The sequence below is a fragment of the Phodopus roborovskii genome, unplaced genomic scaffold, assembly GCF_943737965.1.
Source record: "Phodopus roborovskii unplaced genomic scaffold, PHOROB, whole genome shotgun sequence".
Taxonomy (NCBI): Eukaryota; Metazoa; Chordata; class Mammalia; order Rodentia; family Cricetidae; genus Phodopus; species Phodopus roborovskii.
The window spans coordinates 11,412,891-11,425,970 of record NW_026126546.1 but is presented as its reverse complement, the minus strand read 5'-3'; the positions used below and the strand labels follow the sequence as shown (position 1 = coordinate 11,425,970).

At 41.1% G+C, this 13,080-nt stretch overlaps 1 protein-coding gene across 9 annotated transcripts in view; it reads left to right on the top strand.

The window, feature by feature from the left end:
• The window catches only part of Nf2 (NF2, moesin-ezrin-radixin like (MERLIN) tumor suppressor), an 83,340-nt gene that overhangs the window by 34,825 nt on the left and 35,435 nt on the right, over nt 1-13,080 (top strand). For all 9 annotated transcript variants that reach the window (XM_051200400.1, XM_051200398.1, XM_051200397.1 and 6 more), the window contains 3 exons: nt 6,046-6,114; nt 7,872-7,954; nt 10,495-10,570. In XM_051200400.1, coding sequence (XP_051056357.1) covers nt 6,046-6,114; nt 7,872-7,954; nt 10,495-10,570 — 228 coding nt within the window. The remainder of the gene's footprint in view (nt 1-6,045; nt 6,115-7,871; nt 7,955-10,494; nt 10,571-13,080) is intronic.

Genomic DNA, 13,080 nt, shown 5'->3' with positions numbered 1-13,080 from the left:
ACATAATTGAGTGCAAATGTATTCATTTCAGTATTTCAGCTGTTGGAACAGTATAGACACACTTAATTCCAAAGCATAAAGAAACAATTAACTTCAAAGTATAAATACAAATATTAATCACATGGTTCAGTCAACAAGAACCATATTTCTTGGTTCTTGTTTGAGTTAATGCTATAATCAAAAGAACAGATAAGTCACATGACAATTGAAACCATCTTGTAATTTTTAAGACACCTGTTGGATTTTATATGGACAATTTGCTGTTTCAAATATGCTTTTTTTTTTCTTTCAGAAGTGTTCCTACTGAAAATTACTAGGAGAGAATAGGCTATCTTGGTGCTGTTTGTAGGCTCTTTCAGAAGAAAGAAAAGAGTAGTGGAAGATGGAGCTGGAGAGATGGCTCAGCGGCTAAGAGTGCTTAGTGTTCTTGAATCAGACCTGGTTTGCTTCTCAGAACCTACATGGCAGCTTACACCTGCCTGTAACTTCAGTTCTGGGAGATTCAGTGCCTTCTTCTGGTCTCTGAGGGCTCCTGCACACATGTGATACACATATACTAACTCACAAAGGCTCATATGATACATATAAAGTAAAAATAAATGACTCTATCCAGGCTTTCTTGTATGCACCTTTAATCGAAGCACTTGGGAAGCAGAGGCAGGAGGATCTTTCTGAGTGTTGAGGCCATCCTGGTCTACTTGCCAGGTTCTAGAACAGCCAGGTTTACATACAGAGACTTTGTTTCAAAAACAAAACAAATAACAAAAACAGTGGGACACGCTTAGTGTCTCTTAGTACTCTAAATTGACAGGGACAGTGGCTAAAAGCAATTCAGTAAGAAATTAAGTACACATAAAAACAGTACAGAGGCAAGGGTTGAAGGTGAAAGCTCTTTAGGGGAGCAGATCCTGAGAAGTCTTACCACTAGCCTGTGGGTGCTGCTGAGGCAGTCAAGGGTCTATATTTTGCATAGAACCTTTGGTGGCTATGTAAAGAACAGATCAGTGCTCAGTGTAACTCAGTAAGGCTTTAATTCCAGCACCAGGGAAGTAGATGGGTCTCTGAGTTTAAGGATAGCCTGGGTTACATAGCAATTCCAGGCCAGCCAAGGCTACAGAGTGAGAGAAGTCTAGAAACAGATGTATTAAAAAGTTCTAGTGATTGTTTAGTCAGAGATCAAGCTTTCCACTTCAGGCAGTGGTTGGATATGTCAAGGAGGGGACTGGAGATGTGGTTCAGTTAGTAGAGTATTTGCCTAGCATACAACAAGCCCTGGGTTCTGTCACTAGCAACATACAAATGGAGAGTGGTGCTATGTGTGTGTAGTCTGTTATGTAGGGCACTTGAGTTTAAGGCCATGGTGAGCTCACTACCTGAGACCCTGTCTCAAAACCAAAACAGTCCATGCATGACACATATCTTTAATTCTAGCTGTCAGGAGGCCGAGGCAGGCTGATCTCTGTGAGCTCAAGACCTGCCCACCTGGTCTACCTAGTGAATTCCAGGCCAGCTAGGACTATACAGTCAGACCACCCATAAATTTCATGTTGGTAAATTTTTCCTCAAATGCTACATAAATGCCCTCTGAGTATGTTCTGATCTAACTTCCAGCAGCAGTATGTGAGAATACCTGCTTTTGAATGTCTTTCCATCAATAGATATGAGCAATCTTCCGAAGTTTTGCTGACCTGCTTCAAAAAAAAGTTTGTTGGTTTTTTGTTTGTTTTTTTTTTTTTTTTGTTTTGTTTTTGTTTTTAATGTGTTGATTTGCAATGGAACTAAGCATTTCTGGGGTTAACTGGCCATTTGTTCCTTCTTATTCTGCAGTGGCTGTTTATGACTTGCCCCTTTTCTACTGTGTTCTTGTCTTTTTCTGATTGATTTATAGGAGCTCATTTATAATGATAGCAACCTTTGTCTGCTGTTTTGTGCCAGGCTTGGGAATGACTTCAGCAACCACCATTGTGACCATCCTCTCATCTAGTACCTCTATGGATGTTTGTTTATAAGGTTTTAAATCCTTGATTCATACGGAATTTAGTAGTGGGAATCTATTTTACACAGATGAATACAAAGAAAGAAAATATATATATATATATATGCCAGGCATGGTAGTGCATGCCTTTAATCCCAGCACTTGGGAGGCAGAAGCAGGAGGATTGCTGTGTATACAAAGTGAGTTCCAGGACAGCCAGAGCTACACGGAGAAACCCTGACTTGAAAAAATAAAAAAGAAGAAAGAAGAAAGGAAGAAAGACAAATGACAAACTTTATTAGAACAGTTGGTCTGATTTTTTTTTTTCCCATTGTATATACAGAGAGGAAATTAATACCTGGAAAGAGTCTGAGGCAAGAGAATTGTCAAATCCAGGAGTTTGAGGATATCCTGGGCAACAAAGGAGATACCCAAACACTTAGCTTCCTGAAAATAGGAAAAAAAGACTTACAGAATGTAAATAAATGGTGAACTTTTGGTTTTGTAGTACTGGAGATCAGACTCAGGTCAGTAAGTACTCTGCCACAGAGCTCTACTCCCAGCCCCAAAGCAGCAAAGAGCAGGGTTTTGTTGTTGTTGTTTTTGTCTTGTGAGACTGGGTTTCTTTGTGTAGCTCTGGCTGTCTTGGAACTTGGCTTTGTCAACCAGGCTGGCCTTAACTTAAAGATCTGCCTATCTCTGCCCCCTGAGTCCTAGGATGAAAGGGGTGCGCCACCACTGCCTGGCAGAAGTTGATCTTTAAAAAGAAATTTAATTATGCTGGGCATTGGTGGCACCCATTTTTAATCCCAGCACTCGGGAGGTAGAGACAGGTGGATCTCGGTGAGTTCAAGGCCAGCCTGTTCTACAGAGAAATCCAAATAATCTTTAAAAAATGAATTACATATTTATTGTGTGTTTGCCTGCCATAGCATACATGTAGAGGTCAGAGGACTACTTACAAGAGTCAGTTCTCTCCCTTGCGCCATGTAGGTCCCGGGGATTGAACTCAGATTGTCAGAGTTGACTTAACAACGGGAGGCATCTCAACAGACAAATGATGGTTTTGTTTTGTTTGTTTTATATTTTAAAATTCATTTATTTTGTTTGACGGGGTGGGATGGGATGCAACTCTTTTTTTTTAAACCAAGACATGGATGTAAAGATTAGAGGACAACTCCATGAGTTGGTTCTCTCCTTCCATCATAGGTTCCTAGGATAGAACATAGGTTCCTAGGTCATTAGACTCTGCAACAGGTAACTTTAACTGCTCAGCTATATCACAAGCCCAAGAAAAAAATTAATTATTTTATGTATATAGGTGTTTTGTCTGCATGTATGTCTGTGCATCATGTATGTGCAGTGTTCAAGGAGACCAAAAGTGGGGGCATCAGATATCCTGAAGTCACAGACAGTTGTGACCTGCCATGTAGGTGCTGGGAATCAAACCAAGGTCCCCTACAAAAACAGCAAATGCTTTTAAGTGCTGAGCCATGTCTCCAGTCTACCTCCCCCCCAAGAATTTTATCTTCATTGTTAGTTCCTTAAAGGGATAGTGATATTTGCTTGGTTTTAAAAAGTGAACATGGGTCACTTTACATGCTAAGCTACATCACTGATCTACACACATCCCCAGTCTTCTCCTCCTTGAATTTAAAGTCAAGCTGTTTATAAGGGGCAGTATAAGATCAGGTTTTTTGTTTTATTTATTTTTGGTTTTTCAGGCCAGGGTTTCTCTGTAGCTTTGGAGCCTATCCTGGAACTAGCTCTGTAAACCAGGCTGGCCTCCAACTCACAAAGATCTGCCTATTTCTGTCTCCTGAGTACTGGGATTAAAAATGTGCAACACCACTGCCCGGTGTATAAGATCAGGTTTTGTGGGCTCTGAAATTTAGGCAATTTAGGGGATGTTATTTAATAGAGGAATACCAAGTGATGAATATAAAATTAAGTGCAAGCCCACAAAGCTGCAGAGCTTTGAGACTCCAGCTTTCTTACTCTCACAGTAAATTCACCTAGATCTTATCAGAACGCTTCTGTTACATAAAATGCCGAGGAGTTGTTTCCATCTATAGTGTGGTATGGTTTTCTTTTATATTTACTGCCACAGCACTGGCGTTTCCCCTTTGGTTTTAAATAGACGTCAGGGCAGCTTTAATGTTGTGAGTTGAGTTAGTTCGGTGAAGAAGCTCTTGCAGCAGAGTCTCCCCCACCTCTGCATCGCTCACAAGTCATATTTTCCATCAGTGTAGCTGGGAGCTTGGTATAATTTAATAACAGGGGTCGTTAATCTTGCAAGCTTTTGAGACCTGATTTACCACTTTAACTTAGCATATCTGCTTACTTTTGCATTAAAATTTGGTTGGCAAGTGTTGAAAGGCAAGTAACATGGCTTTCAGCCATATATGCTATGAAGTCTCGGTAATGCAAAGGGTGCCGGAATGAACCTAGCACCACCCCAAAATGCTTACCTTGATTTCTTTACAGTTGTTCCTTGCTTTACAGGTGAAGATGCTGTGGCTTTAGAGAGGATGCCTTATTTAGAGACCTCCTCAGCAGCCCTTAGAGGTCTCCTTGGGGTCCTCTAGGGCAAGTGCTTTCATTTAAGAAAGCTTAGATTTGCAGAAATTTGATCTTTTTTCTTTTAAATTTCTTAAAAAATTATTTTATGTGTATAAATGTTTTACCTTGTGTGGTACTGGCTTCCCTGTAACTATCATTACAGATGGACCAGGCTTGAGTCCCAGCACCCATGTGGTGGCTCACAAACCATCTGTAACTCTAGTTTCCGGGGATCTGATGTCTTCAAGGGCAGTAGCACACACATGGGACATAGACATACCACATGCAGGTGAAACACTCATATACATAAAATGAAATAAAGCTTGTAATTAAAGAAGAGAGATAAACCACTGTGCTGCTGAGATGGCTCAGGGGGTAAAGGCGCTTGCTGCTAAGTTGCTAAGCCTTACAACTTAAGCTGGATCCCTGGCACCTACATGGTGGGAGGAAAGAACTGACCCCACGAAAGCACTGTGGCATTGCACCTCCCCCACATAAGTAAATGTAAAAGAGAAACCATTGACTGCTGGCTCCTAAGATAGAGGTTTTCTGCTTATATTCTACTCTATATTCTGTCTCTCCCGCCTATTTATTTCCATTTTACTTTGAGACAAGGTCTCACTATGTAACCCTGACTGACCTCAAACCCAGCTGCTTCTGCTGAGGGCTGGGACTAAAGGTATGCACCACCATGCTTAGCCTACAGTCTCTTTATATCTGGGGCTGGGAGTTGAACCTGGGACTTTGTGCATGCTAGGCAAGTGCTGTGCCACCGAGCATCATCCCTGCCACCTTCCTTGATAATGGATGATTCTCTGGTCTGACCTAAGTTTTCTAGGAAAGAAATGAGTAGTGTTTAAAAACAAGAGAATAAGTATCTGGGTTGTTGCTCCTGGAGAAGTAACTTAGATCGCAGGCCTCATTAGCGCCTGGCTCGACAGCTTTTGGCTATATCAGTTAACCTTTTATTTGTTTCTTTGTGCAGTAGGAATGACAGACAGTATTGATATCAAATCTTCCAAAAGCAATTTTGAGAGCCTTGAGCAAAAGGTACTAAAAATATTGCCTGCATTATTCCCTGGTCCCACCTAGCAATTGGCTCCAATTACCGGCCACTTAGAGGCATTTGTAGGTAAGGCTCTTATCACACTTTGCTAATCACAACTTTCACAGTTGTGTTTTGTTGTTTCCAGTCCAAAGCTAATGTTTGGAAATGACTGCTTTCTTTGAGGGTTAGGAAACAAACTACATTACCATACAAATGTCACATTCTTATTAGCACATCACCTATCCATCCCTTATGGGATTCTGCAACTCTGCGTATAGATGTAATCAGCTTTGTATTTTCATTCAAGGATAACAAACTGGCAAGGTTGAAATCTTGTCATCAGAATTGAATTGCTCCCTGGAACTGGGAGGAGGGACCAACTGAGTTAGTTGAGCCTTGTTCAGAAATGCCAGTTGTCTTTAGAATCTGAATCACCAGATCTCTTTTCTTTTCCTTCTAGTATGGTGACTATGACCCCTCTGTGCACAAGCGGGGATTTTTAGCCCAAGAGGAACTGCTTCCAAAAAGGGTAAGAAATTAAATTCTGTATTTGGGAAAACAGCAAATGGGCTGTGATTTGAAGGAATGTTGCAAGTACAAAGCAAGCACATTGCATAGTTCATAATCGTGAGAAGAATGTGGAATCTTGGTTAAGCATATTTACTTATTAGTGTATGTGTGTGTTGTTCATGCCTGTGAGTATGCAGGTACATGTGCTCTTTCACATATGCAGAGGCCAGAGCTGGACTTCAGGTGTCTTCCTCTATTCTCTTCCTTATGTCATGAGACAGGGTCTCTCAGCTGGAAGCTTCCCTTTAGGCTAGGCTGGATCTGCCTGTCTCTACCCTCAGGGCTGTGGTTGCAGGCATGTATATACAGTCGTAATTGTGCCTGACTTTTTAAAAATGTTTTTATTTATTCCTTGAAGGCTTTTTTTTTTTCCTGTTTGTTTCAAGGCAGAGTTCAACTCACAGAGATCCACCTGCCTCTGCCTCCGAAGTGCTGGGACTAAAGGCATGTGCCACCACCACCCAGCTTATAACTTAAAAAATTTATACAATACATTTCCCCTATCTCATACCAGATTCCCCTCACCTCCCTATTCACCCAACTTTGTTCTTTCTCTGTCTTAAAACAACAAAACCACCAAAAGTAATGGATTCCAATTTGTGTTGGCCAACTATTCCCAAATGTGCTGCCTGGGGTGTGGTTGACATACCCTGTGGTCATTCCATTTGAAGACAATTGATTTTCCTTCTCCCAAATGCTATCAGTTTCTAATAGCTTCTCATGCCTGGCACTACTGGGAATTCAAACTCAGGTCCTCAAGTTTGTAGAGCAAGCTCTTTACCTACTGAGCTTGCTCTCTGTCTAGCTCCTAATTTTTGAGACAGGTTCTTGCTCTGTAGTCCAGGCCAGCCTTGAACTCACTATCCTCTTGCCTTAGTCTCCTCTGAGTACCGGAATTACAGGAGTATACCACTGCACTCAATTTTCTTGGTCAAGTATATGAAAAGCAAAGATGCTGCTGCGTGTAATGGTTCATATCTGAACTCCCAGTATTCAAGAGGCAGAAGCAAGAGGATCATGAGGTTAAGGCCAGCCTGGGCTACAGAGTGAGATTTGGTTTCAAAAAAACAAAATGCAAGAGATTGCAGAATTACTGTGGAATTGCTAGGAAGTGTGTGGCCTGTGGGTATTTTTCTGGTGTGGCAATTTCTGAAGGTAGTTGGGTGGCATTGACTTAAGGGAGCCATGAGACTGTGTTTGCTGTGCAGAATTGAGCTGTTGGGGGTGGAGAAGATGAGGTGGAGGCGGGGCTTTTAATCCTCATTCTTGTTCATCTTACTCATTAGACACAGAAGCAGCCTTAGGCTGCTTCCCTTCCTACAGCCCCACTCTGTCATCTGTCCCTGGGTAATAAAGGCTTTCCCCAACCCTTCCCTGCTTTTACCTGTCCTTTGATGGCTTCTATGCAGTTGAAGGCCAGAGTGAGTAAGTACTGCTCTACTGTCAGAGGTGGTCCCTAGATGAACAGCTCTGGAAGCAAAAGTGGGTACTCCAGCCCGGGAGTGTAGTTAGGGCTGGGGAATGCTGTACTTTGCAGGTTGATCCTCCAGTGGAAGGGCACTTGTTTATACACCCACCTCTGTGTGTGACTCCCTGCATGCAGCTTTTTAAAAATAGCTTTGCTGTTTTGTAAAAATGAACCATAATTATAAAAATGGCAAAAAATACCCAGACTTGTTGTGCATGTGGATTTTCTTTTTGCTGTCTTTTTGGTAGGTGATAAATCTATATCAGATGACTCCGGAAATGTGGGAGGAGAGAATTACTGCTTGGTACGCGGAGCACCGGGGCAGAGCCAGGTGAGGCTGCTTCATCCTTGTTTACATTTTTTCATGCCCCTCCCTCCCAAAAGAACTATAAAACTAGGGCATGCTTGTGGATCAACATGCATTATTGTTGTGTGTTGCTATGAAAGGGGCACATGACAACCCAGGCATGCAGCTCAGTGGTAGAGTGTTTGCCTAGAATGTGTAAGATGCTGAGTTGAAACCAAACTCATAAATTAATTAAAAGTGGTCATGTGTTCTGCCTGTCAGGATATACAAACCTGGAATATTCCGTGGCAGTCTAGTTTAATATTCTGTCTGAAGGTCCTCCTTTTGTTTTGCATTCAGGTCTATATTGATGGTATTTAGAATATCTGAATATTTTTCATTTTTGCAGTGCTATCATATAGTTGCACAAGTCTAGAGGGTAGGTCCTTGGAAGAGAGTTAATGGTCAAAGGACATGAACATTTTGTGTTTTGACAAATGAAACTAAATTACTCTCTGAAATAATTGTAGGGGGACAGTGGTGGTGCACACCTTTAAACCCAGCACCCTGGAGGCAGAGGCAGGCGGATCTCTGAGTTCAAGGTCAGACTGGTCTACATGAATTAATTCCAGGACAGCCTTTCTTGAAAAATAAACAAAATAAATAAATAAATGTATGTCTTTTGGCACACGTCCATCACCAGTGTTAGTAGAATGTTCCCACCACCCTAGGTTTCTTCCAACATTTGTTTTTAATCAGCCTACAATTTTACTAAATTAAAATTAAAACAAAAATTTCTAGTTTGTTATAAGTATTCCCTTGATAGCTTTAGATGTTGATCATCTTTGGGCTAGTCCCATACCCCAATCCTTCAAATCAACTTCCTACTATATCTTTCACTATATTTTCCCTATTATGTATGTCTGTGTGTCATGTGCACTTGTCTGGTGCCTGAGGACGCCAGGAAAAGGCATCAGAACTTGAATTACAGCTGGTTGTGGGGCAGTATATGTGTACTAGGAACTAAACTCTGGTCCTCTGGAAGAGTAGTCAATGCTCTTAACCACTGAGGCATCTCTCTAACTCCTGTATCTTTTTTTTCCCCTTTATATCCACAAAATGGACAGATCAGAAGTGCACTGCTTAATTATTTATCACAATAAGATAAGAAGTAGTTCATGACTTCTCAGATTCCTTTCTTCCTAAAAATAACTAGTTTTCCAATTTCTTTTTATGTCTTGGGTCAAAGTTTAACTATGTAGCTCTTGAAGTCCTGGAACTTGCTGTATATTCCAGACTGGTGTGGGAATCTGCCTGCCTCTGCTCAGTGTTGGGATTAAAGGCTTGCTCCATCACTCCCAATCCAGTTTCCCAATTTCTAATTAGTGCTCCCATAGACTAGTGTTTTCAGTTACCATTGTTATATTACTAGTTTGTAGTGCTAAAGATCAAGTACAAGGTCCCTCACATGCAAGGTAACTAACTATTCTATCACTGAGCTACATCTCTAGCCACCATCACTCATTTTAAACTTTAGATAAATACAACCAATTTCAATATTAAGTGCCTTCTTTTTCTCAAGAACATCTTATGGGATTTGAGTACATGGCAGGTAGCAATAATTTTTTTCATTTTCATGGCTGTGCAGAATTCTGGTATATTAGTATAACAGATTATTTATCCATTCTACCATTGAAGGATCTTGGGTTGTTGGGGGTTGTTTCTTGGTTTTTGCTGTTATAGGTAATGTTGAACAGTTTCCCAAAGTAATTGAATCAATTTACATCAGCAGTGTGTGATTTCTGGTTCTTCCACCTGCTTGCCAACACTTGGCATTCTCTCAGGGTGAATTTTTAAAATCCATCTGAGAGCATTTTGAGATGAGAGAGAGAAGGACAAGGACAAGGTCATAGGGAAGCTTGAGTTAAATTTCTTCAACACATTTACTTATTGGGGAGTTTTCTGCAAGTCACTGCTGCTTCCAGAGATTGCTGTAAGTTTGAGTTATAACAGACAAGTGTTCACCCACTGGCCTGGGTTTTATGGCTCAGATAGTTCCTGCCTTGACCTTCAACAATACCCCAAGAGACAGAATCAGGAAGGTAGATTCTGTCAGTGTTTAGAAAAGCTTGTTCACTACTAAAGCCTCTAGGTTAAAAAAGTACACAGAGATAAGGCAACAACTTAAATAATTCATCTTGGGTTGAAAATAACATGTTGTGGTTTTGGTTTTCCTTTCGCTATTGCTAGGGATGGAACCCAGAGCTTTGCACGTGCTGAGCGAGTGCTGTACCACTAAGCTACACTCCCAGCCCCCACATTCTTTTTTTTAATCATTTGAGACAGATGTCACTATTTACCAAGGGCAGAGTGTGAAATTGAAGCCAAGAGACAGTGTAATGAGTCTGTTTTCTTATTTTCACGGGGACTTTGAATTGGGAAAAGCTTTGCTGGTGTCTGGTCTGTCTCATATCTTGCAGGTGTCGTGAATCCATAGGAAGGCATGCTCAGAATACTTGGCAAGTGTCTGTCCTCCACCCTTATCACTTAGCCCCAGTAACGGCATTTTTCCATTCTCCTTACAGGGATGAAGCTGAAATGGAGTATTTGAAGATAGCTCAGGACCTGGAGATGTATGGTGTGAACTACTTTGCAATCCGGGTGTGTTGACTCCTCCCCAAGTTCCCTGGCTACCAGATAGACTGAGCAGGGCCACACAGTCAGATAGGTTACTTCCTAATCCCAGAATAGTTAGAGTCTTTTATGGTTCAGTAGTAAAGAAGAAAAGAGGAAAACAGGTCTAGGGCCTGGTCTTTTATTTGGGGACTTCAAATTAGATCAGAGGTAATTAAGTGTCAGTGGTACCTTCAGGGACTTAGACCTGGCTTTCTTCTCAGCAAAAACCTGTTGGAATGCTGGCCATGTAATGTTTGATTATTCTGGCCTCTTGTGAGATCCAAGGAGCACCTGAAAATAGTGTCTTTCCCTGGGGCCCACTGAAAGTAAGGCTGCTCTTATAGATTCTTAATTTGTTTGGGTGGAACTTTTGTTCTCACTGTGAGGCTAATTAGTTTTCTATTCAGACCATTAATGGTCCCCAGGCCTCTGGGAACCAGTACTTGTGCAGAGAAAGGCATTTGTGTTCTGCTCAGGTCTGGCTCTAGAGCATGCATTTCTCCTGTTGGGGTATTTGGCTGCTGGTTGCAGGGTATCCTTGGCTTCCTCCAAAGGAGTCAATGCAGTTACCCAAACTTTTCTTCACTAGTGGATGGTTGTTGAGATGCCTGGCCACAGATGAGTAGATCAGCTGCAGTTACTCTTTGCTTTCCTTTTTATGTTAACTGAGTAAATTGAATTAAGCACATCTCCAGTATTCTAGGATAGCTTTCTATTTAATTTGTTTCCTAAATACAGGTTTTTGTGGGTTTCTTTGCATAAAAAAACAGGGCACACTGAAATGTTTTGTTACAATAAGCAGGTGCCTAGAAATGTATTTTATAGGAATGCAGAAGGTTGTAGGGGCTGGAACGATAGCTCAGCAGTTGAGAGTCATAACTGCTTTTGCAGCAAGACCCGAGTTCAGTTACCAGTTCCCAGTTTGGGAGGCTCGCACTGCCTGGAACTCCAGCTCTAGAGGGATCTGGCCTCCAAGGTTACCTACACTTATGTGCACAGACATTTAAATGTGTAACTAAAAATAAAAAACAAAAAACAAATCTTTAAAAAAGAATGCAGAATCTTTTTTGTTTGTAATGAGATGGAATAGTAGATGAGGCACTTGCTGTCTGGCCTGACATCCTGAGTTCAGTCCATGAATGAATCCACATGGTGAAAACAGAGAACTGATTCTGTACATTGTCATATGATCTTTTTAGTGTGCTGTGGCATAAACATGCATGCACAGATACAACACACATAAGTAAACATGCAAATATTGAATAATTTAAAGTTTCATTAATTTGTATCTAACATGCATTTTGTTGAGATTAGATTAGTGGGTTTCTGTGACTGGATTTAAGGAAGGAAGGAGGGGAGGTAAGGAAGGACGGACGGACAGAAGGAAGAAAGGAAGAGAAAGAAAGCAAGCATTTTGCAATCCTTCAAAAAAAAAAAAAAACCTCTTAGGCGACGGGCATTGGTGGCACACACCTTTAATCCCAGCACTTGAGAGACAGAGGCAAGCGAATCTCTGTGAGTTCAAGGCCAGCCTGGTCTACAGAGTGAGTTGCAGGATAGTCTCCAAAGCTACACAGAGAAACCCTGTCTCCAAAAAACAAAACAAAACAAAAAAGATCTTTCAGGCTAGGTGATGGTAGTGAACACTTTTAATCCCAGAATTCAGGAGGCAGTGGCAAGTGGATCTCTGAGTTCACGGACAGCCAAGGTCACACAGAAACCCTGTTTCAAACAAAACAAAACAAACAACCCCCAAAAAACTACCATTGTTTCTTATAAATTTATTTTACTTAGAAGAAAAAATATATATATATTGTGTGTGTTTGTGTGTCTATTTATTCCTGGTGGTGCACTAGACTTCCCTTCTACCATGTGGGCTCTGGGGGTCAAACTCAGTTTATCAAGTTGGGGCAGTAAGCATTTTGACTCACTAAGCTACTCAACAGTCCCAAAGCTAGGTTCTTCTCCTTAATAGGAGTATTTCTACCTGAATAAGATGAGCATGGACTACTTTTTATGTTTTTTATGTTGAACAACTGACAAAGACATTTTAGTAATTTTATGTTCTTGAGATCTTAAATTCTCTCATTAACTAGGGAAGATAAATGCTTAAAATACTTTAACTGATAAATTGGTACTTATACATATTAATGGGGTACTAGGTGATTAAAACAATTTCAGAGGAGTTATTTTGTGCTTACCCTCTCTAGTCTCTAGAAGTGTCATAGTCATAATGACAGCAGAGGGGTGGAATCTTTTTTTATTTTATTTAAACTAAATCATCAGACACATAAGGAGATTCCCTATTTTCCAAAATGGGTACAGATGTAAGAACACAAGCCTCACTCCTGAAAACCAGCGGAACATTCTTACACCTAGGTGGCAGCGCCTGGCTTCGGGTGTTAGAAGGAATAGAGAGAGTGATCTTAAGAGCGTGCACCTCCCCATCTAACACCTACTGTTAGATGGTACTTCTCGTCACAGCCCAAGCACCT